The sequence below is a fragment of the Schistocerca piceifrons genome, chromosome 1 (genome assembly GCF_021461385.2).
Source record: "Schistocerca piceifrons isolate TAMUIC-IGC-003096 chromosome 1, iqSchPice1.1, whole genome shotgun sequence".
NCBI classification, from domain to species: Eukaryota; Metazoa; Arthropoda; class Insecta; order Orthoptera; family Acrididae; genus Schistocerca; species Schistocerca piceifrons.
Window position 1 is genome coordinate 607960038 of NC_060138.1, and position 25810 is coordinate 607985847.

The 25810-nt window shown below is 39.4% G+C and overlaps 1 protein-coding gene across 1 annotated transcript in view; it reads left to right on the top strand.

The window, feature by feature from the left end:
• Nucleotides 1-25810, top strand: part of LOC124803881 (serine/threonine-protein kinase fused) — a 211018-nt gene that overhangs the window by 118052 nt on the left and 67156 nt on the right. Inside the window, exons 5-7 of the mRNA XM_047264708.1 lie at nucleotides 16036-16180; nucleotides 22117-22213; nucleotides 24812-24911. Of these exons, the coding sequence (XP_047120664.1) occupies nucleotides 16036-16180; nucleotides 22117-22213; nucleotides 24812-24911 (342 nt within the window). The remainder of the gene's footprint in view (nucleotides 1-16035; nucleotides 16181-22116; nucleotides 22214-24811; nucleotides 24912-25810) is intronic.

A 25810-nucleotide genomic window follows, 5' to 3' on the forward strand; every position in this document is an offset into this window, starting at 1 on the left:
CCCATGCCAGAAGTCCACCACATCCTGCAATCCCTGCTTAAAGCCTTAGGCCCTTCCCAGCACCTGTCCACTGAATCCATTTTCGCCCTCTTCAGTATGACACTTTACACACCCAACTTCTACAAGCTCCACAAAGCCAACAATCCTGGATGCCTCATTGTGGCTGGTTATTGTGCACCCACTGAAAGAAGTTCATCCCTCATTGAACATCACCTCCAACCAATTGCCCATAATCCAGCCTCCCACATTAAAGATACCAATCACTTCCTTCACCAACTGTCTACCATCCCGGCCCCTTTGTCTCCTGGATCCCTATTCGTCACTGTTGATACCACCTCCCTGCACACCAACATCCCTCATGCCCTCGGTTTTACTGCTGTTGAACACTAATTTCCCCGACTTTCTTCAGACCCCAGACCCACTACCTCATTCCTCATACATCTTACTAACTACATCCTAACTCACAAATATGTCTCCTTTGAAGGGAAGGTATAAAAATGAATCTGCGGTACAGCCATGGACACCCTCTTATGCCGGTCATTTATGAGCCATCTAGAGACCTTCCTAGGCTCCCAAAGTGCCAAACCCCTAATCTGGTTCAGTTTTATTGATGATATCTTCATGATCTGGACTCAGGGCCAAGACACCATATTTTCATCCCTTCACAATCTCAGCACCTTCCCTCCCATCCACTTCACATAGTCCTTCTCAACCCAGCATACCACCTTCCTAGATATTGACCTCCTTCTCTCTCATGGCTCCATCTGCACCTCTTCTGCATTAAAACCCACCAACCACCAATAGTGCCTGCATTTCGACAACTGCCATCCCTTTCACACCAAAAAATCCCTCCCATAAAACCTGGCCACTAGGGGATGGCTTATCTGCAATGACAAAAACTCCATTGCCCAGTATGCTGAGTGTCTCATTGAGGCCTTTTGGGGCAGGCATTGTTCCCAGACCTAGTCCACAAACAGATGTCTGTGCCATTTCCCACATCTGCACTCCTCCCACCACCCCAAGGACCAGCTACAAATGAGTGAACCCTACCAACCTGGACTGGAACAACTGGACCACATCCTTTCCCAGGGCCACACAATACCAACCTGTACTGCAATAACTAAACCATATTCTTCACCGGGGCTTTGTCGTATCATCAGTCCCTGTAATGAAGGACATCCCACCCGAGATCCTTCCTACCTCTCCTAAAGTGGCATTCTGCAACCCACGTAACCTTCAAAATATCATAGTCTATTCCTATGCCACTCCCAATCGCAGCCCCTTGCCACAAGGATCATATCCCTGTGGAAGACCCAGGTGCAAGACCTGCCCAGTCCATCCACATAGCAACTTCCTATTCCAGCCCTGTCACAGGCTTATCTTACCCCATCAGAGACAGACCATCTTTGAAAGCAGCCATGTCACACAGCACCTCTGGTGCAATCATTGCACAGTTTTTTGTATTGGTATGACTACCAACCAGCTTTCCACCAGTATGAATGGCTACCACCAAACTGTGGCCAAGAGCAAAGTGGACCACCTTGTGGCACAAAACAGTTGAACATAACATACTTGATTTAAATGGCTGCTTCTCTTCCTGAGCCATCTGGATCCTCACCTCCTCCACCAGCTTTTCTGAACTGATGGGAGTAATCCTTACAACACATTCTCTGCTCTCATAATTATCATCACCTCAACCAACAGTAACATACTGTCCCCACACACTCCACCCAGCAGTTTCCACCACCCCTGCAGTATCATGTCTTCCCCATTCTCATCACCCACCCTCTTTGTTGCCACCATCTGCCAACACACACACTCCTCTCCTTTCTTGCTCTATTTTCTCCACCTCTCTGCCTCACACCCTCCCCAGTGCTGCACTCTGAACACTCCACCAGACAGCGCTCCTCTCTCCCCCCTACCCATCACTGATACCCCGTAATCTTCCCTTTCCTCACCCCTCCAGATTGCTGCTTCCATTCCATGTGACAGATGCATTCTGTTCTGAGCTGCCAGAATTTGTGGCCATGTGTGCATAAGGCATGCTTACTTGTATGAATGAATGATGTGTGTTTCTCTTTCTTTTTCTATCAAATATTGTGGCCAAATGCTTATGTGTAAGTGTCTTTTAATTTTGCCTGTTTGCAACTTAGTGCGTCTTGTTTAGGGTGAGTAGCAATATACACTTTCCTACGTTTTTATATCTCAACCTGAAGTTCCCAATGTTTGATTTTGTTTTAGTCAATGTGTAAAATAAAAATGGTGTTAACTCACGTTATATACAGGTAGGTTGTAAATAATGACGGTGATCATACTGAAGAAACTAATTATTATATTGCTAGAATTCACTGACAACTTTTTAGTAACTTAACTGTGAGAAACATTAGTTAATAATCAGATAAATGTGGTACAGAGTGCACAAGAAGACTACAGTGCAAATATGATAAATTACTTTCCACAAAATATTCATGGAAATTGTTTTCTAAAGTATGCTAATGTTAGTGAATACCAAAAATGTTATGACTAATAATGATTGGGAGAACAAACTATTAACAACCTGTGACTTAGAATTGAGTACAAAGTGAAGACCCAGCTTGCTGTAATCGCAGTCTTTAAACAGATTCAGATTCTTTATTGGTCATTCAGCATTATTACGTGCAATAGACTTCATCAGTTCACTTAACCTATTAATTTTACAAAATAAATTTTTACATATTTAAGTTTATATTGGGCATTTCTAAAAATTCTTCTAATGAATAGAATGGATTAGTTAACAAGAAGTTGGCTTGATTGACGCATTTTTAGACAATTTGTTATATATTTTAATTGCTATATACTTATGACTATTCTTAGTTTTAGCTAATCTATTTTGTGGCAACAGCAGAGAAGTACAGGTTCTTGTATAGTAGTCATGCCTTTGATTTGTTACACTTAAATAAGGTAGTTCAGCAAGTATGTAGTTAACACTGTCAAGAATATATAAATCAATAACTGTTAAAATTCTATATTTAATGAACAATGGTTTACAATGTGTTCTATTATCTACCTTAGCCATTACTCTGATTGCTTACTTCTGGATCACCATAATTTCATGTATTTTTCTGCTGTTTCCCCAGAGTATTAACCCATACCTTAAAACAGATTGAAAAAAGGCAAAGTACGCTGTCCTTACGTAATCAAATGTCACACAACAAATCAGTCTCTTCAACAAATATATAACTCTTGACAACCTAACCACTATGTGATTAACATGAGAGTTCCATGTTAGACTGTTGTCAAGTATTATATCTAAAAACTTTGCCTTTTGTTTTTCTATTTTTGTAGTCCTTGATAGACTGAATCACATATTCTGGGTCTTTTCCTCATTTAATAGCAGACCATTGGCATTAAACCATGATGTTGCATTTTCTTTTGCCAATTTCATATCACTTACAAGGTTATCAAGTACATGGTTTACAGATAGAAAAGTTGTATCATCTGCATACATATATGTCTTTACATCTATATTTCCTGGTAAGTCATTTATGTGTACAAAGAAAAGAAGTGGTCCCAATTTAGATCCCTGTGGCTTTCCGTGTTGAACCTCGAGTATGTTTGACAGATGACTTCCTGAACTCACCACCTGTTTCCTTTTATTGAGGTATGATTTGATGAGTTTTAAACTTTTATCACATATTCCATAGTACTCAAGTTTAGAGAGCAAAAGTGAGTGGTCAACACAGTCAAAAGCTTTTCTCAGATCACATAAGGTTACATATGTGTGCGCATGGTTCTCAAATGTTGCTAGAATGTCTCTGACTAAGAGCTCAATGGCATGTATAGCTGACCTTCCTTTTCTGTAACCAAACTGTGATGCACTTAACATACCATTTAGTTCTAGGTACTCATACATCTGCTGATATATTATGCCTTCAAAGACTTTTCCTAGTACTGGAATTAGTGAAATTGGTCTGTAGTTTGCAGCATCTGATTTGACACCCTTCTTAAAGACTGGAGTTACCTTGGATAGTTTGAGAGGATCAGGAAAAAACCCTTCTATGAGACACAGGTTTATAGAATATGTTAATGGTGCTGCAATGTAATGTATGATTTCTTTCAATAGATTGTTTGACATATTAAAAATATCTGTACTGTATGAATTTTTCATTTCTTTGACTATTTTAAGAACTTCATGTTTGCATACCTCTTTAAAGTGTTTCAATGATGACCTGGCCCTATTATGATTTAGGTTTGCTCTCTTAAGATAATCTATACATGTTACATTGGGTTTACTGATCAACTTTTTGATATCATCAGCACAGCTTACAAAATATTCATTGAATGTATCTGCTGGTATTGGGACTGTCTTGTCAAAATTTCTGACTTCACTTTTAACAGTATTAATTACTGACCAGGCTGTTTTGCATTGGTTTTTACTATTTTTTATGAGATTTGTGTTGTATCTTTGTTTCGCCAATTGTAACTCTTTCTTATACAGTTTCTTAGTGATTTTTTCAAGATCCTTAATTTCATTAGAATTGTTTACTTTGGCAAGGCTCTTCAACAGTAGTAGCTTATTTTTTAGATTCTCCAGTTCTTTGGTGTACAAAATTTGTCCTTTCTTGTTTTATGATATTTCTTTTGAACGAGATGGGCTTTTAAAGTACCTGTTAAGTAATTGTGGAATGTTTCATAAACTGTTTGGGCACTGGAATCACAGTTTTGAAATAATTTGTCCCAGTTTGTTATGCTCAGCTGGTGTGTTAGTTTTATGAGATTGTGTTTTGTTAATATTAAGGTATTAGATTAACTTTTGTGCAGCCTTGCTCTCATCCCCTTTTATAAAATGTCTTAACTCTACTGTTAACATGGTGTGGTCTGAGAAAACAAATTCCTTTACCTTGGTGGAGTACATATCACGAGCACAGTTGACAAAAGCAGTATCCAAGCATGCTTGTAGTCTTGTTGGTTCTGAATTTACATGACGGAAGTTGTGCTGCCTTAGCATATTCAGTAACTTATTTACATTGGGTTTGTTACATGTTACATCAAAGCTTGAATTAAAGTCTCCCCCAATTACAGTTACATACTGTTTCAATTTCGTTATGTAGCAGAGTACACTGTCTAAATTATCTAAAAAAGTTTTATCATCTGAGTCTCGGGTATGGTAGATACATACTATGATAAGTTTCATTATATCACATATGATCCCGGTAATTTCAAAGTGTTTCTCTACACATGCCCAACTAAGATCTAGTGCTCTACACTCTATTTAATTTGAAAAATAGATAACAGTACCACCATTACGGTACTGAGATCTGCAAAAACTGTTTCCATGTTTATAACCTTCTGGTACATAGTATTGTATTGTGGCGTGGAATAATAAAGAGTTTGGATATGTTCATGGTGGATCACCCTCAACACATTTTGTTTTCAAATCTACAAAACATTAACTATTGTTACTAGAAGAGTGTGATGAACAGATTGCTGACACACCACATCCCTGCATGGTCCAGGGGTGTCAAGATAGGGGGGAAGCAGTGGTAACTGACATTACCCAAAGAATTATTGCATACTCTTAACAACATGTGATTAGGCATTATCCTGTTGAACCATAGTGTATGAAGTTGGCTGGGTGAGGAGCAGTACTTCAGGATCTAAGGCTTTCCAAAAGTGGCATGTATTTTTCAAACTGACATAAATCATAATATTTCAGATCACATGTTGTACCCAGTGACACCCCAGAAAATCGGACATGGGATTAGCCTGCTGTACCAATGAACCATGAACCATGAACCATGAACCATGGACCTTGCCGTTGGTGGGGGGGCTTGCGTGCCTCAGCGATACAGATGGCCGTACCGTAGGTGCAACCACAATGGAGGGGTATCTGTTGAGAGGCCAGACAAACATGTGGTTCCTGAAGAGGGGCAGCAGCCTTTTCAGTAGTTGCAGGGGCAACAGTCTGGATGATTGACTCATCTGGCCTTGTAACATTAACCAAAACGGCCTTGCTGTGCTGGTACTGCGAACGGCTGAAAGCAAGGGGATACTACAGCCGTAATTTTTCCCGAGGACATGCAGCTTTACTGTATGATTAAATGATGATGGCGTCCTCTAGGGTAAAATATTCCGGAGGTAAAATAGTCCCCCATTCGGATCTCCGGGCGGGGACTACTCACGAGGACGTCGTTATCAGGAGAAAGAAAACTGGCGTTCTACGGATCGGAGCGTGGAATGTCAGATCCCTTAATCGGGCAGGTAGGTTAGAAAATTTAAAAAGGGAAATGGATAGGTTAAAGTTAGATATAGTGGGAATTAGTGAAGTTCGGTGGCAGGAGGAACAAGACTTTTCGTCAGGTGATTACAGGGTTATAAATGCAAAATCAAATAGGGGTAATGCAGGAGTAGGTTTAATAATGAATAAAAAAATAGGAGTGCGGGTAAGCTACTACCAACAGCATAGGGAACGCATTATTGTGGCCAAGATAGACACAAAGCCCATGCCTACTACAGTAGTACAAGTTTATATGCCAACTAGCTCTGCAGATGATGAAGAAATAGATGAAATGTATGACGAGATAAAAGAAATTATTCAGGTAGTGAAGGGAGACGAAAATTTAATAGTCATGGGTGACTGGAATTCGTCAGTAGGAAAAGGGAGAGATGGAAACATAGTAGGTGAATATGGATTGGGGGGAAGAAATGAAAGAGGAAGCCGCCTTGTAGAATTTTGCACAGAGCATAACTTAATCATAGCTAACACTTGGTTCAAGAATCAAAAAAGAAGGTTGTATACCTGGAAGAATCCTGGAGATACTAAAAGGTATCAGATAGATTATATAATGGTAAGACAGAGATTTAGGAACCAGGTTTTAAATGGTAAGACATTTCCAGGGGCAGATGTGGACTCTGACCAAAATCTATTGGTTATGACATGTAGATTAAAACTGAAGAAACTGCAAAAAGGTGGGAATTTAAGGAGATGGGACCTGGATAAACTGAAAGAACCAGAGGTTGTAGAGAGTTTCAGGGAGAGCATAAGGGAACAATTGACAGGAATGGGGGAAAGAAATACAGTAGAAGAAGAATGGGTAGTTCTGAAGGATGAAGTAGTGAAGGCAGCAGAGGACCAAATAGGTAAAAAGACGAGGGCTAGTAGAAACCCTTGGGTAACAGAAGAAATACTGAATTTAATTGATGAAAGGAGAAAATATAAAAATGCAGTAAATGAAGCAGGCAAAAAGGAATACAAACGTCTCAAAAATGAGATCGACAGGAAGTGCAAAATGGCTAAGCAGGGATGGCTAGAGGACAAATGTAAGGATGTAGAGGCTTGTCTCACTAAGGGTAAGATAGATACTGCCTACAGGAAAATTAAAGAGACCTTTGGAGAGAAGAGAACCACTTGTATGAATATCAAGAGCTCAGATGGCAACCCAGCTCTAAGCAAAGAAGGGAAGGCAGAAAGGTGGAAGGAGTATATAGAGGGTTTATACAAAGGCGATGTAATTGAGGACAATATTATGGAAATGGAAGAGGATGTAGATGAAGACGAAATGGGAGATAAGATACTGCGTGAAGAGTTTGACAGAGCACTGAAAGACCTGAGTCGAGACAAGGCCCCGGGAGTAGACAACATTCCATTAGAACTACTGATGGCCTTGGGAGAGCCAGTCATGACAAAACTCTACCATCTGGTGAGCAAGATGTATGAGACAGGCGAAATACCCTCAGACTTCAAGAAGAATATAATAATTCCAATCCCAAAGAAAGCAGGTGTTGACAGATGTGAAAATTACCGAACTATCAGTTTAATAAGTCACAGCTGCAAAATACTAACGCGACTTCTTTACAGACGAATGGAAAAACTGGTAGAAGCGGACCTTGGGGAAGATCAGTTTGGATTCCGTAGAAATGTTGGAACACGTGAGGCAATACTAACCTTACGACTTATCTTAGAAGAAAGATTAAGAAAAGGCAAACCTACGTTTCTAGCATTTGTAGACTTAGAGAAAGCTTTTGACAATGTTAACTGGAATACTCTCTTTCAAATTCTGAAGGTGGCAGGGGTAAAATACAGGGAGCGAAAGGCTATTTACAATTTGTACAGAAACCAGATGGCAGTTATAAGGGTCGAGGGGCATGAAAGGGAAGCAGTGGTGGGAAAGGAGTGAGACAGGGTTGTAGCCTCTCCCCGATGTTATTCAATCTGTATATTGAGCAAGCAGTAAAGGAAACAAAAGAAAAATTCGGAGTATGTATTAAAATTCTTGGAGAAGAAGTAAAAACTTTGAGGTTCGCCGATGACATTGTAATTCTGTCAGAGACAGCAAAGGACTTGGACGAGCAGTTGAACGGAATGGACAGTGTCTTGAAAGGAGGATATAAGATGAACATCAACAAAAGCAAAACGAGGATAATGGAATGTAGTCAAATTAAGTCGGGTGATGCTGAGGGAATTAGATTAGGAAATGAGACACTTAAAGTAGTAAAGGAGTATTGCTATTTAGGGAGTAAAATAACTGATGATGGTCGAAGTAGAGAGGATATAAAATGTAGACTGGCAATGGCAAAGAAAGCGTTTCTCAAGAAGAGAAATTTGTTAACATCGAGTATAGATTTAAGTGTCAGGAAGTCGTTTCTGAAAGTATTTGTGTGGAGTGTAGCCATGTATGGAAGTGAAACATGGACGATAACTAGTTTGGACAAGAAGAGAATAGAAGCTTTCGAAATGTGGTGCTACAGAAGAATGCTGAAGATAAGGTGGGTAGATCACGTAACTAATGAGGAGGTATTGAGTAGGATTGGGGAGAAGAGAAGTTTGTGGCACAACTTGACTAGAAGAAGGGATCGGTTGGTAGGACATGTTTTGAGGCATCAAGGGATCACAAATTTAGCATTGGAGGGCAGCGTGGAGGGTAAAAATCGTAGAGGGAGACCAAGAGATGAATACACTAAGCAGATTCAGAAGGATGTAGGTTGCAGTAGGTACTGGGAGATGAAGAAGCTTGCACAGGATAGAGTAGCATGGAGAGCTGCATCAAACCAGTCTCAGGACTGAAGACCACAACAACAACAACAAATGAACAATGGATGCTTTCAGACTATAATCTTTGAAGTTGGCAGTAATTGTAGGACATTTTGAAATGGGTCATGTCCAAACATTCTACATTTTACCACACTGTATGCCAATGATGGTGTTAATATGCCCACTATAGACTGAAGTATTTGTTGTTCCTGGATAATGGAAGCCACTGATATGCGTGCTACCAGTCTAACATGAAGCATATGACATTTATGCAGTGAAGTTTAGACCTGTGTAAGTGCTCCAATGGTAACTCAATACTGTGATGAATGTACCTGTACACTCTGCTATTCTCATGCAGACAGTATGACTGTCACTCTATGCTATTGGTCAGTAAATTCACTTCTGGCCACTGGTCGACCCATACAACAGCTGTAGCAACAGCATGCCTTTTCTGAGCTGAAATGACATGATAGGAGATCATATTCTGTTATGCCACTTGTCAACAAGGTATACTAGCACCTGACTAAGCATGGCTTAACACTGACATCCCTAGACATATGAGAGGTGATCCTGCTGTGTCTATGTGTGAGTAATCTTTGAACAATCTTAGTTACTTATTGCTTGTACACTGTTCAGTGTGTCATCGAAGTGTGGTTTCATACTGGTCATTCTGTCTGGTTGTGAAAATTTACACATTTGTTATTATACACTGGCTGTGTATACCAGCTGGTGTATCAAACGTGTAACATGGTTATATTGCTCATTTGTCATTACATTTTAGGCAGCTTCAACTCAATTTTGATGTTTCAAAACATGAGTGAGAAGTGCCTGACTTGCCTTAGAATTGTTAATTCCGGGGTTTGGTGTGATGGATGCAGTAGTTTTTTTTCATTGGGGGGGACTGCAGTGGTGTGGGTGTCGGGAAAGTGGATCAGGCTCATCAGTGGTTATGTAGGATTTGCAGCAGAGAAAGGGAGATAGTGGAACAGGAGGGGAAAATTGCTGCCCTTCAGGCTGAGCTAGATCAGGCTAGGGAAGATCTGGACAGGTTAAGGAGGGAGAAGGGCAAAGAGAGGTGGGAAGTGGCAACAGGTAACAGAAGGAACAGGCCTAGAACTAAGTCTGACAGTTTTGTGGTGAATGTCAAAAATAAGTTTGACCTGTTGCTTCAGTTAGAAACTGATGAGCCTCAAGCAGAGGTAGGTGTAGACAGGACACAACAAACTTTCGATAGGAAATTGAAAAATAATGTAGGAAAGTCATCGAAAAGGAAGAAAGTTTTGTTGTTAGGCAGTTCTCATGCCAGAGGTGTAGGCCAACTTCTGCAGGAGGAATTAGGACCAGAATACCAGGTCACAAATTTTTTCAAACCAAGTGCTAGTCTGGATCAGGTGACAGAGGATTTAGGTTCACTCTGTAAAGGATTTACCAGGGAAGACACCGTGGTTATTGTGGGAGGGTCAGGGAACAGTATCGACAGAGATCCTGGGTACAGTATAGAGTGTGACCTGGTAAAGATTGCGTCGGCATCGAGACACACCAATGTTGAATTTGTATCTGTCCTGAGACGCCATGACCGGCCTCATTTGAACTCTTCTGTTGGGAGAGTTAATTTGGAGTTGGAACGGCTGCTTTGGTCGGGTGCGGGGCCTCATATTGGTGTGGTTCCTGTTGATTCTCTCAGTAGGTGAGACTATACCAGGCACGGCCTACATCTCAACAGGAAAGGGAAGGGTAAACTGGCTGGGCTAATAGCAGGAAATTTAAGGGGGGGAGGCACTGCCATGAATGGTAAAATACCGGTGGTTACAGGTGTTGGAGCAGCACCTTTTTTAGGATAGGTAAGACAGAAAGATGTCAAGTTCTACGAGAGGTCAGGGTTGAAACAAATCTTCAGTTTAGGAAAGAAATTAAACAGCACAATTCTAGCACATTGGATCACCAATCACGGTTGTCAATTATAAATTTTCACCAATCACCAGAAATTTTATCTCCACCAAGTTGTATCTCAGTCCTAGGTAATTGCATTGATGACCCAGTTGACATAATCTGCCTCTCTGAACACCATGTGACCACTGGTATAGGAACTAGGCCTAAGCACAATGAGAAACTCAGGAGAGTACTGCAAATGTTAGAATAAGGAAAGGTTCTCATAAAAGTGTAATTAAAAATAATGTAAGTATATTTCATCAAAATATTGGAAGTTTAAAGAATAAAATAGATGAGCTTCTGGTTTGTTTAGAAGATTTAGAGGCTGAGGATGAAATAGATATACTATGCCTGTCTGAGCATCACATTGTTACTGATATGGATAAGGTAAATGTAAATGGATATAAGCTCTCTGCACATGTAATTAGAGAAAATATGCAGAAAGGAGGAGTTGCCATATATGTCAAAAGTTATCATTGTGCAAAAAGTATAGAAATAAAAAAGTTTTGTGTAGAGAGACATATAGAAGCATGTGCCTGTGAGCTTAAATTAAATAAAGGCACATTTATAATTGTAACTGCATATAGGTCCCCATCGGGAAATTTTCATCTATTTCTGAAAAATTTGGACTCCTTGTTGTGCTATCTGTCAGACAGGGGGAAGCAAATTATTATTTGTGGGGATTTCAATGTAGATTCTCTGAAAGAGGGTAATAGGAAAAATGAACTTGAAGTATTACTCGGTTCTTTCAATTTGACACCCGTTATTGATTTCCCTACTCGGGTGGTAAAGGATAGCAGCTCACTGATAGATAACTTCTTTATAGACCAAGATAAGTTTAACCAGATAAATGCTCAGCCTGTTGAGAATGGTCTTTCTGATCATGGTGCACAGCTAGTTACAATATATGACATAGCTCCATTCAGCAGTACTAAACAATCCTCCAAAGTAGTATGTTCAGTCAACGATTTAACAATTGCAAATTTCAGGTAAAGCCTACAGCAGTTAGACTGGCATGAGGTGTACCATGAACCTGATGCCAATTTAAAATATAATTTATTTCGTGACACTTTTGTAAATGCATTTGAAAACTGCTTCCCCAAGAAAATAGTTAAATATACTCATAAGAAACCATGTAACAAACCATGGCTTACTAAGGGCATAAAAATATCTTGTAACTGGAAAAGGGAAATGTATCTGACAGCAAGAAAGAGTAGTGACCCAGAAACTATCAAACATTATAAAAACTACTGTGCTATATTAAGAAAAGTTATTAAAAAATCCAGAAGTATGTGTATCATGTCTGAAATCAGCAACTCTGATAATGAAATTAAAACAATTTGGAATATTAAAAGAGAAACAGGTCAACCAAGAGCACAGGAAGACAGTATTACCATCAAATTGAATCGAAACTTTATGAACAAAAAGTCAGAAGTTGAAAATATTTTTAATAATCATTTTCTAAATGTTGTGGATATAGTAGGGTCCAGGTGTTCATTAGAAGGTGCTAGGCAGTTAATGGAAGAGGCCACACCTGTGCAATTTGATACAATTGAAATCTCACCCACTTCTCCCTCTGAAATTAGGAAAATAATAAACTTGCTTAAAAGCAAAAACTCACATGGAATTGATGGCATTTCCACCAAAATACTAAAAGCTTGTTCTCAACAGATAAGTAAGATCCTCAGCCACCTGTGTAATAGCTCTCTGGAACAGGGCATTTTCCCTGATACACTGAAATATGCTATTGTTATACCTTTGCATAAAAAAGGGGATAGATCTGATGTCAACAATTACCGTCCAATCTCCCTTCTAACAGCTTTATCCAAAATTTTTGAGAAAGTAATGTATTCAAGAGTAGCTTCACATATCTGTAAAAATGAAGTACTAACAAAATGTCAGTTTGGTTTCCAGAAAGGTTTTTCAACGGAAAATGCCATATATGCTTTCACCAATCAAATTTTGAATGATCTGAATAACCGAACACCACCCATTGGGATTTTTTGTGATCTCTCAAAGGCTTTTGATTGTGTAAATCATGAAAGTCTGCTAGACAAGCTCAAGTATTGTGGCATGAGTCGGACAGTGCACAAATTGTTTAATTCGTACCTAACTGGAAGAGTGCAGAAAGTTGAAATAAGCGGTTCTCATAATATGCAAAGATCAGCACATTCCTCAAACTGGGGAACTATCAAGAATGGGGTTCCACAAGAGTCGGTCTTGGGTCCTTTGTTGTTCTTAATATACACTCCTGGAAATGGAAAAAAGAACACATTGACACCAGTGTGTCAGACCCACCATACTTGCTCCGGACACTGCGAGAGGGCTGTACAAGCAATGATCACACGCACGGCACAGCGGACACATCAGGAACCGCGGTGTTGGCCGTCGAATGGCGCTAGCTGCGCAGCATTTGTGCACCGCCGCCGTCAGTGTCAGCCAGTTTGCCGTGGCATATGGAGCTCCATCGCAGTCTTTAACACTGGTAGCATGCCGCGACAGTGTGGACGTGAACCGTATATGCAGTTGACGGACTTTGAGTGAGGGCGTATAGTGGGCATGCGGGAGGCTGGGTGGACGTACCGCCGAATTGCTCAACACGTGGGGCGTGAGGTCTCCACAGTACATCGATGTTGTCGCCAGTGGTCGGCGGAAGGTGCACGTGCCCGTCGACCTGGGACCGGACCGCAGCGACGCACGGATGCACGCCAAGACCGTAGGATCCTACGCAGTGCCGTAGGGGACCGCACCGCCACTTCCCAGCAAATTAGGGACACTGTTGCTCCTGGGGTATCGGCGAGGACCATTCGCAACCGTCTCCATGAAGCTGGGCTACGGTCCCGCACACCGTTAGGCCGTCTTCCGCTCACGCCCCAACATCGTGCAGCCCGCCTCCAGTGGTGTCGCGACAGGCGTGAATGGAGGGACGAATGGAGACGTGTCGTCTTCAGCGATGAGAGTCGCTTCTGCCTTGGTGCCAATGATGGTCGTATGCGTGTTTGGCGCCGTGCAGGTGAGCGCCACAATCAGGACTGCATACGACCGAGGCACACAGGGCCAACACCCGGCATCATGGTGTGGGGAGCGACCTCCTACACTGGCCGTACGCCACTGGTGATCGTCGAGGGGACACTGAATAGTGCACGGTACATCCAAACCGTCATCAAACCCATCGTTCTACCATTCCTAGACCGGCAAGGGAACTTGCTGTTCCAACAGGACAATGAACGTCCGCATGTATCCCGTGCCACCCAACGTGCTCTAGAAGGTGTAAGTCAACTACCCTGGCCAGCAAGATCTCCGGATCTGTCCCCCATTGAGCATGTTTGGGACTGGATGAAGCGTCGTCTCACGCGGTCTGCACGTCCAGCACGAACGCTGGTCCAACTGAGGCGCCAGGTGGAAATGGCATGGCAAGCCGTTCCACACGACTACATCCAGCATCTCTACGATCGTCTCCATGGGAGAATAGCAGCCTGCATTGCTGCGAAAGGTGGATATACACTGTACTAGTGGCGACATTGTGCATGCTCTGTTGCCTGTGTCTATGTGCCTGTGGTTCTGTCAGTGTGATCATGTGATGTATCTGACCCCAGGAATGTGTCAATAAAGTTTCCCCTTCCTGGGACAATGAATTCACGGTGTTCTTATTTCAATTTCCAGGAGTGTATATTAATGACTTGCCATTCTATATTCATGAAGAGGCAAAGTTAGTTCTCTTTGCTGATGATACAAGTATAGTAATCACACCTGACAAACAAGAATTAACTGATGAAATTGTCAATAATGTCTTTCAGAAAATTACTAAGTGGTTCCTTGTAAACGGACTCTCACTGAATTTTGATAAGACATAGTACATACAGATCCGTACAGTAAATGGTATGACACCATTGGTTCAAATGGTTCTGAGCACTATGGGACTTAACATCAATCGTCATCAGTCCCCTAGAACTTAGAACTACTTAAACCTAACTAACCTAAGGACATCACACAACACCCAGTCATCACGAGGCTATGACACCATTAATAAATATAGACCTTAATCAGAAGCATATAGCTAAGGTAGAATATTCAAAAATTTTAGGTGTGTCCATTGATGAGAGATTAAATTAGAAGAAACACATTGATGATCTGCTGAAACGTTTGAGTTCAGCTACTTATGCAATAAGGGACACTGCAAATTTTGGTGATAAACATCGTAGTAAATTAGCTTACTACACCTATTTTCACTCATTACTTGCATATGGCATCATATTTTGAGGTAATTCATCACTGAGGAATAAAGTATTTATTGCACAAAAACGTGTAATCAGAATAATAGCTGGAGTCCACCCAAGATCATCCTGCAGACATTTATTTAAGGATCTAGAGGTATTCACAGTAGCTTCTCAGTATATATACTCTCTTATGAAATTTGTTATTAACAACCGAACCCAATTCAAAAGTAATAGCAGTGTGCATAACTACAATACTAGGAGAAAGGATGATCTTCACTATTCAAGATTAAATCTAACTTTGGCACAGAAAGGGGTGAATTATACTGCCACTGAAGTCTTTGGTCACTTACCAAATAGTATCAAAAGTCTGACAGATAACCAACAAGTATTTAAGAAGAAAGTAAAAGAATTTCTGAATGACAACTCCTTCTACTCCATAGAGGAATTTTTAGATATAAATTAAGAAAAAAAGAAAAAAAATTATAAAAAAAATAAATAAAAAACAAAAAATAAAAAAGTTGTTATATTACTTAATTATGTTGTTAAATTAACTTAATTATGTCTTTTATTGGAAAATTTGACTTATTCCACATCACTACGAAATATCGTATTCATGATCCATGGAACTAGTATTAATCTAATCTAATCTAATTCAGGAGTAAGCAGATATTTAAATAAATCTCAGCTTATTATTTCTAATACACATTTAACCAACATAAAATGCAAAATTTCACTCACTTTTTCGTCAGTGTTCTACACACACTTCAGGCTTACTTCAATAAAATATAATAATTTTTGTATTGTGACTGATGGATATACATCTCAGTACTCTGAAAAAATGCTTGATTTTTCATTGTTTTTATTTTTTATTTTTTCAAGGTCATTGGGATGCATTGTGTACGAGCTGGTCGCTGGTGCCCCACCCTTTTGTACAACATCCATATTACACTTGATTCGTCTTATTCGATATGAAGCTGTGTGTTGGCCAGGCTTTGTGACTCCTGACTGTCAAAGTTTCCTGCAGGTATTTGAAATACATGTAGATTATCTCATTTGTGGTTTTTATATTGTGACAGAAAACTGGAAATACACAACAGTATTTCTAAAGGTCAGTTACGAAGTTCATACACAACTTCAAATACATTTACCACAGTCATAACTAAATTATGAATGATGGAATCAAATTGTTAAAATCTATTTAACTGTTTCTTTTATATTCAAGGTTTTAATGCTAAAATTCGACATCTGAAGGTTGAAAGTGTAAATCTCAGTCATTAATTGAGAATGACTGAAATGCGTTCTTTATTAATAGGTAACATGAAAAAATGTCAACATTGTTCAGAGAGAGCCTACAATGAAAGTCTGCAAAATGGAAGCAATTCCTAAAAATTCTATTTTAAGAACTGTTCTTATTTGCCTATTTTTCCCTTCTGCTGAAATACATTTTTGTCCTGTAATTTCACATTACATGTTACATCTAACTATTGCTGAAGTTTATGAAAATTATAACACTATGAAGGGAGCCTTGAAAATATAATGCAACTTCATAGACAAGAAAATCTTCTTGCCAAGCAGTGGAAAGAGAACACACACACATAAAGGTTACGGAAATTTTCAAGCTTTTTGAGCCAGTGGCTCCATCTTCTGGCAGAAAGGTTGATGAGGAAGGAAGACGAATGAAGGAAAAGGGCTGACCAGGTTCAGGAAGTGGAGAGAGTTTGGGAAAATCATCCAGAACTACATGTCAGGGGAGACTTGCTGGATGAAATGAGAAGGAAAAGTGTGTTGGGAAACAGATTGTAAATGCATAAATGGCTGAAGGCAACATTTGCTTGTACATAAAGTGTTGTAGAGCAGCAGAGAATAGTGGATTCGGGTGGGGGTGGTGAATGCCCGCTCCTAAGATCTTTTGGTATAGATGCACATATTACTTTGGGCAGAATACTACACATGCCTGATGCTGCAATGGTGTCATCACATAGACAGAATAACAAATAATTGTCTGTGAAATGTCTCATTTGAATGTGGCTCAATACATGTTCAGGTCTGCAGATGTTTATTTGACACTCTCAAATGGCTGTACAATGACCAGTACTTATATCTGTAGTTTACTAGATGCATTACAGTGATTGCATAGATGTATACAACACTTGTTGTAGTGATGCCAGAAGAGAATGTAAATGGCATCAAATTATGATATTAACATGTTAACAATGCTAGTACTATCCAAACTAGTGTCCTTATAGAAAGCCTATGTAGTATGAGGTCCTTCAATAGAGTTCCAACAGAACAAACAGAACAATGAATATTGCGCATAAGTTACAACAACTAGACAGTGCCTATTCTCCACTACATCCTGTACTCTGACCAGGTCACAGCAGCTGTGGCCCATATGATGCACCAATAACAATGACGTGCATTGTTCAACTGTGCCATCTGGATTCCATGGTTTCCTCTTCTGTGTTATGTTATCTTTTTGTGGGAGGTGTCATTAGTCTGCTGATTGGCTTGATGTAGCCTGACACAAATTTCTGGTGCCAACCTCTTCATATCAGAGTAGCACTTGCAACATACATTCTCAATTATTTGCTGGATGTATTCCAGTCTCTGTCTTCCCCTACAGTTTTTACCCTTTACAGCTCCCTCCAGTGACATGAAATTCATTCCCTGATGTCTAAACCCATGTCCCATCGTCCTCTTGTAACTCCTTCTTCTCAGTGTTTTCCACAGGTTTCTCTTCTTGCTGATTGTGCAGAGAGCATTCTCATTCCTTGTCTTATCCATCCATCTGATTTTCAGCATCCTCCTGCAGCATCACACCTCTAACCCTGTGATTCTCTTCTTTCCAGTTTTCTCACAGTCTATAATTCACTTTTATACAATGCTGTGTTGCAAATGCACATCCTCAGAAATTTCTTCCTCAAATTAGTTACTATGTTTGATACTAGTAGACCTAAACACATAAAAAAAAGTTTTGTATCACCCTGGTTCCCAGAACTCCTGAAGATAGGCATTGATTGCAGGTATTGAATCACAGAAACAGTCCATTTGACTGTTCAGAGATGTCACTAAACCTGCCTAAAGATGTAAACAACCACGCACGAGCAGCACCTATTAGATGGAGGGGGTCAGACAGCTGATCAGTTCCAGTCATTCCACCAGGAAGGAGGTACACAGATCGTGTTGTGAGTTGTTCAACCATGCCTAGACGGTTAGTACCGCAGTTTGATTGTGTCTACATCATTACTTTGTGCCAGGAGGTGCTCTCAACAAGCGAAGTGTCCAGGCGTCTCAAAGTGACCCAAAGCAATGTTGTTCGGACATGGAGGAGACAGAGGCAGGAACTGTCAATGACATGCCTCGCTCAGGCCGCCCAAGGGCTACTACGGGAGTGGATGATTGCTACCTACGGATTATTGCTGAGAGGAACCCTGACAACAACACCACCATGTTGAATAATGTTTTTCGTGCAGCCACAGGACGTCATGTTATGACTCAAACTGTGTGCAATAGGCTGCTTGATGCTCAACTTCACTCCCAACATCCGTGGCGAGGTCCATCTCTGCAACCACAACACCATGCAGCGCCGTACAGATGGGCCCAACTACATGCAGAATGGATCGCTCAGGATTGGCATCACGTTCTCTTCACTGATGAGTGTTTGGAGGCAACCCGGTCAGGCTGAATGCCTGAGACACACTGTCCAGTGAATGCAGCAAGGTGGAGGTTCCCTGCTGATTTGAGGTGGCATTATGTGGGGCCAATCTACACCGCTGGTGGTCATGGAAGGCACCATAACGACCGTACGATACGCAAATGCCATCCTCCGACCAATAGTGCAACCATATCAGCAGCATATTGGCAAGGCATTCGTCTTCGTGGACAGTCTGATGGTACATTTCTAGACTCGTAGATTCTAAAAACCAACTTGAATAATCGTTTGTTTCTCACATGCCTTAATGATTTTAGAAAAACCAAGGGCATGTTATCTATGCCTTCCTCCTTTGATCATAAGTCTTCCAGAGCTCTGTTAACCCTAGCAATATCATACTTTAAACCCACCTTTTGAAAATATTGTAATCAAGGTCTGTACATTGTATTTTAAAATGTGGAAAAAAATTATGGTTTTTAATGAACTTGTCTACCAAATTCCATTAATGTTTTAAATTTTTCATTAAACAGAACTGAAAAATTTAAGTGATAGTAGTAGAAAGGTACTTCATTAATAAAGGTACATCATTAATAAAAATCAACAACAATTTTGTTATTTGATCTACCCATATAATATCCAACATTCTTTGATGGCATCACATTGCGTAAGTTTTTGTTATTTTCTTTTCTGAACTACGTATTGCCCACATTTCAATTCTAGACAACTCCAGACTAATATCTGTAGGAAATACTTCCTAAAAATTATATTGATATTTAATGTTAACAAATTCCTGTTTTTGAGACATACTTTTCTTGTAATTGCCACTCTGCATTTTTTATCTTCATCATTCATTTTGCTGCCCAAGTAGCAAAATCCAACTGGTATTTATTTTTAGTGTCTCATCTTCTAATTTAATTCCCTCAGCACACTTATTTAATTCAAGTACAGCCTTGTTATACTTCTGTTGATGTTCATATTACTTCCTTTTTTCAAGATACTATCCATTCCATTCAGCTGCTCTTTCAAGTCCTTTGCCATCTCTTAACAGAATTACAATGTCATTAGCGAACATAAACGTTTTTATTTCCACTTCATGAACACCAGCTCCCTTTCCAAATTTCTCATTGTTTTCCTTTACAGCTCATTCAATGTAAAGATGGAATAAAATCAGGGAGAGACCACAATTCTGTCTCACTCCCCACTCAACTATGGCTTCTCTTTCATGTCCTTTAACTGTTATAACTGCAGTCTTGTTTTCGTACAAATTATAAAAAAAAAAAACTTTCACTCCCTGTATTTTATCCTCGCCACCTTCAAAATTTCAAAGACTTTAGCCCACTTGGTGCTATTAAAAGCTTTCACTAAATATATAAATGCTATAAACATAAGTGTGCCTTTCCTCAGCATGCCTTTTGCGAGAAGTTGCTGGGTCAATGTTACCTTACAGTCTACATTTCTCTGGATCTCAAACTGACCTTCACAGAGATAGCGTTCGACCAGTTTTTCCATTCTTCTGTAAATAATTGATATCAACATTTTTCAATTCCGTTTCTCTGCAAATAATTGATATCAATATTTTGCAACCATGGACTGCCTTCTTTGGAACTGGTATTATTGCATTAGTCCTGATGCCTAAGAGTATTGCAGTTTTCTCATATATATTTATTGTAGTAACACTGTTCACGTTTACGTCGCACTGCACTTAGCGTAGACCGGGACTGTGTCCTAGGCATGCCCGATGTTAACTGACTGGGCACGGCCCGTGCTGCCGGAGTTGTTGTTGTTGTTGTTGTCATGCCGGCAGAGGTCGCGTCCGAATTCTCGCGTGCCCTCTGGTGGACGGGACTCTACTTGCGGCAACTACCGTCCGTGACGCGCCGTGCCAATGTGCGCCTCCCGCGATCTTTCTGGTGGCTACTACATTTATTGTACATCAGATAGAATAATTTTGTTATGATTGGCTGACCCATGGATCTTAATAATTATGAGGGATTGTCATCTACTCCTGGGACCTTCTCCATTTCTTTCTTTCAGTGGTCTGTCAAAATATGCTTGCAGTATTGTATCTTCCGATTTATCTTCACCTAGTTCCTTTTCTCTTTCTATAACAATGTTCATCAGTTTGTTTCCCTTAGACCCATTATGTTGTCCTTCCACCAACCACTGTTCTCTTCCTTGGTTGGTACTGGTTTGCCACCTGAGTTCTTGATATTCATACAGCTGCTTCTCTTTTCTCAAAAGGTATCTTTATACATGATTTCACAATGTTGTGTTTGTCTTCTAACTGTTACTGCTTTGCCATTGTGCACTTTCTATCAATCTCAGTTTTTAGATGTCTGTATTTTCTTTTGACTGCTTCATTGGCACATTTTTGCATTTTCTCCTTTTGTCAACTAAATTCAATAGCTTGTGTATTATCCATGGATTTCTACTACTCCTTGTCTTTTTATATATATGATCCTCTGCTGCCTACCCTGTTTCATGTCTCAGTGGTACCCTATTATCTTCTATTGTCTTCCTTTTCCCTCTTTCAGTTAATCATTGGCTGTTGTTCCTCTCAACAACCTGTTTCATGGATAATGATTGCAGTTTTAGCCAAATGAGCAACCAGCTCTTCTGGAGCTACTATTGTTATTTCATACACCAAATTCTTTATGTCCCCCCATGAAAATAAATCTGTAGCAGGTCAGCAATATCTCTAAAATGATATTCATCACATGGCAGGTTGAAAACTAATATTTTATGTACATAAGTATGGTTTTTACATCCAATACCATGTGTACATGTGTATTTTGCAATTTAATGGATATATTTGCCTGTATTTAAAGACTGTGGTTGGGCATATATTTCATCTACACACAATATGACACTGTACAGTGAATAAATGGGGGGGGGGGGACCATTGAAACTCTGATGTCTACACATCTTGTCATAGTACTCAGTAAATATAGTGTTGTGTAATTGTCTATTAATTATGTATGAAGCTGAAATGAAAAATCTTCTGTAGTGAAATACAATATAAGTAATTTATTGTTTTAATTCACTTTCACCCAAAATTCTCCACAGTCTATCTGCTTAACATAAAGCACATGCTTTGCATTGCGGAGTAACAGTGTCCATATAGTTGTCTTGGCAAGGTGGTTACTATGTGACAGGTTTTTTGTTAGTAACATTCCTGGCTATTAAAAATCTAGAATGCCACAAAATACGTTTGCACTGCCTCATTAATTAAATATGACCCTTGGCATGAATTTTATAAATAATTTTGGTAATAATTAAGTTATAATGTTGGTTTTTTTTTTCCTTAGGGGCTATTAGAAAAAGATCCAAACAAGAGACTAACATGGCCGCAGTTGCTGTATCATCCATTTGTCAAAGATGGTGTTCATATAAAAAATAAAGAAGGTAAATTTTACATTATTCTCAATGTTACATAATGGTGGTCTTGAGGCACCTTAATTCCCACTTTTGTGTGGAGCAAAGGAAGAAATACTTTATTATGGTTTACAGCAGCTGTATGTTTTGACCTTCATACTCTCAGTTCATTTTCTCAGTTCTTTGTTAGTTTTTGTGTGATCCATTGTGTTTTTTGGTTATGAGAAGAGAGAGAAACAGAAGAAGGGGGTGGGGGAAGGTTGAAGGAAATTTGATTAAGTAACATAATCACCAGTTGCAGTGCTGCAGATACAACAGTATTCTTCTGTCAACTGTTGGTGATAGGCAACACTGTGTTATCAGTTGATTATAGGTATATCTGTGCCGATGCTGAGACCTTTGTTGGGAAATTAGTAAACCATAAGAAATCAAACTGTTCTCATGCAGAGAAAAATTGTGTGAAGTGGCGCACTCGGAAGCCCACTTAATACTCAGTGAACAATACATTTATCCTTTATCAAGCCATTGAAGGACAAAGGAAGGTGCACTTATAGATTTCAGGATATGTCCTGTAACAGAACTGCTGGAAATTCAAGGGAAGAAATTGTGATTTAGGCTTTTGTTCTGATGATTGATTTAAAGTATACCACACTTAAAGTTCATTTCACACTGTTCTGATGATTGATTTAAAGTATACCACACTTAAAGTTCATTTCACACACACATGCACACACACACAGTGCAACTCACACGCACATGACCACAGTCTGTGGCAGCTGAAGCCACACTCAGTGGCTGCATGTGGCTTCAGCTGCCACAGACTGTGGTCATGTACGTACGTGTGTGTGTGTGTGTGTGTGTGTGTGTGTGTGTGTGTGTGAGGGGCGGTTATTACTAGAATGAAGATTGAAATATTAATCTGCATGTGCAATGTTGCTTAAGAAACTAATATTGATTGGCATTCTGTGACATTATCATAAACCACCAGTAATAATGTCATATTCATATTTTCATAAAACCTACTTCACTCACATAGCTGTATTTTTCTTCAACACAGAAGCCCCAGTTTTATATTTTCTGCAGTAGAGCTCTTAATTTTCTTAACTGCATACATCTCATTTTCGTGCAATTTGCAGAGGTATTAGTGGGATACCTATGTCAAAATAGTTAAGGAGTGTACATTACAGACACCTTAGAGCAATATCCATGTACCTGTTGCGGTGTACACCTGCACTTACTAACCTCTGGTGGCCTTGGGTACCTATGAAATTGGTACTGTATCAGTCCAAATCTGTAAGAAATACAATATTAATTGTACTGCATATTGACGCTGCACTTGACTTACACTTCTGGTTTCGTTAGGCAATGGCAGAAGATTGTAGCTGTATCTGTGTCTCCTAATACTTAAAACTATCTAGAAGAGAGAGCTCAAAGAGGAGATAAATGTTTTAAAAGTTCAGGTAGTGTGTGAAAATTCATCTGTTTGATATAATTGAACAGATTTTCCCTGAATCTAAAGTACTATGTCCTTTAGTCCTTTATGTATGGTTCCAACAGTCTAGTGGCATAAAGGTTGCTGAAATGAGAGCTCACACCACCCTGATTATAAAGTAGAGAATTCCTCTTATTTAGTTGCTGTCATGCAGATTTAGTTAATTTCACCAGAAAACATAGGAAATGCAGCCTTTGGCTGGAATACACCCATATACACATGCAATTCAGGGCCCCTGATCTTAACCACTTGGCCATTAAGCTATTATTGGAACCCCTTTATTAGTGATGTTTGTAGCTGCAACAGACACCAGCTGTTTGCTGTGCCCACTTCTTCTGTAAGGGTGTAGGAGTAGTGGAGGCATGACACAGGTAACTCCTTTCGCTGGTCCTCCACTTCATCCTGTCCTCTGTTGTTCAGGTTATATAGCCCCACTTGACCTTTTTTCCATTTACATTCTTTTCTGTTTTGTATTTCAGATTATTTGATACTGTGTTAAAGTGTGCTATCAGTGGGGGGTGGGGGTGTTGGTGGTACAGAAACTATGCAGAATGGTTCTCTTCTGTTATATCCCTTCATCTAGGACCTTCAAAAAATGGCTCCAAGGTGCTAACTTTCCCATATCAGCCATTTGTTTCCTTGACATGACATCATGTATTGGATAATGAAAGAGGTCACTAAATAATTGCTAGAAGTCTCAACTTCGGTTACTAATATGGTTCTCTTATGAGAGTAACAATTTAAAATTATAATATCATATTTTGGTTTATGTACATGGAAACTAAATACATGAAGAGTTTGATTAAAAAGTAACAATAACTATTAGATTACATAAAATTAGATATACCAGTTTAGCACAATTTCTACACTCTGTCAGGAACTGATATTTATATTTGCTACTGCTTGGTAATTAGAAGTTATCTTAGTTTAATCTTTAAGTAGTTTTTGTTATGAACTTCCCAGATAGCAGGCTACAATTTTTAAAAAAACGTGACTAAACATTCCAGTTCTGGTGATCTTGATTGCTATTGTGACAAATCATGTTCTTTGTGATAAGAATGAATATTGTCGTGCATCAGTTGTTTAGTGTTTCTGTTGAATGTTTGTGATAATATATATTTGGTCACCTGTTTTAGATATGACTGCTCCACTCACAGATCCTCTGACAGAATCACAAGAAGCTGCTAAAGAAATACAAAGAATGGACCTTGCAACTCGTGGGACTGGTCATTCAGAGTTAGTATCATATGCAAAAGCTATGTGTCATTTTATTAGACTATCATAATTTTTGTAGTGTCTTGTAGTTTTTATAATTGTCAAAGAAATATGTGAGTACTTGTCATCATGATGGAAAAATTAATACAAGTGACATAAGTGATTACAACGGATTGCTCGTCAGCAACCTTTCTTAAAAACATCGTTAATAATTAAGATTAGAGCTGTGTTGCTCTTTGTAATTTTAGTTTATTTTAATGATATCCACCTTTTATAATCAAACTTAAAAATAAATTTTTTAAATGCATTCAAATTAATTAAATGGATTGATGAGAGTGAAATTAGTAGAGATGTGTTATGAAATGATATCAGTACAAACCATTCAGAATATGCTGAACTTGCAGTATGAGTATGTTGTGAAAACTGAAATTTTTTGCCAGACTGGGACCTGACCTCACATTCTGGCATTTCACAAGCAGTTTGCTCGATTATTAGCCTAGTTGAGCACACACCCATGTATAAGTGAAACATCAGTGACAATGAAAGTTTAATTCAAACTTGGAAGTGTGCTCAGACAACCTAATACAGAAGGTGACAGCTCATGAAATGCAGGAAGTCCGGATTGAAGTCTCTATCTGACATAGATTTTCATCTATCATAACACATTCATTACACTGCAGGTTCAATACATCTAAACAGCCCCACTGTTAACAATAATGGATATTCCTGGAAGAAGCAATATGCAATATAAAGCAAAGAGAACCACTCCCATATTAGCATACTTACGGTGGAGCACTGAGACACACAACAACAAACACCACTCCCTCTAGCTTTCGCACTCTTGCTCTTTCTCTAGAAAAAGTACACACATTCACATACTCAACTACACAGACATGTGTTTGGGTGTCTGTGTGGCTATG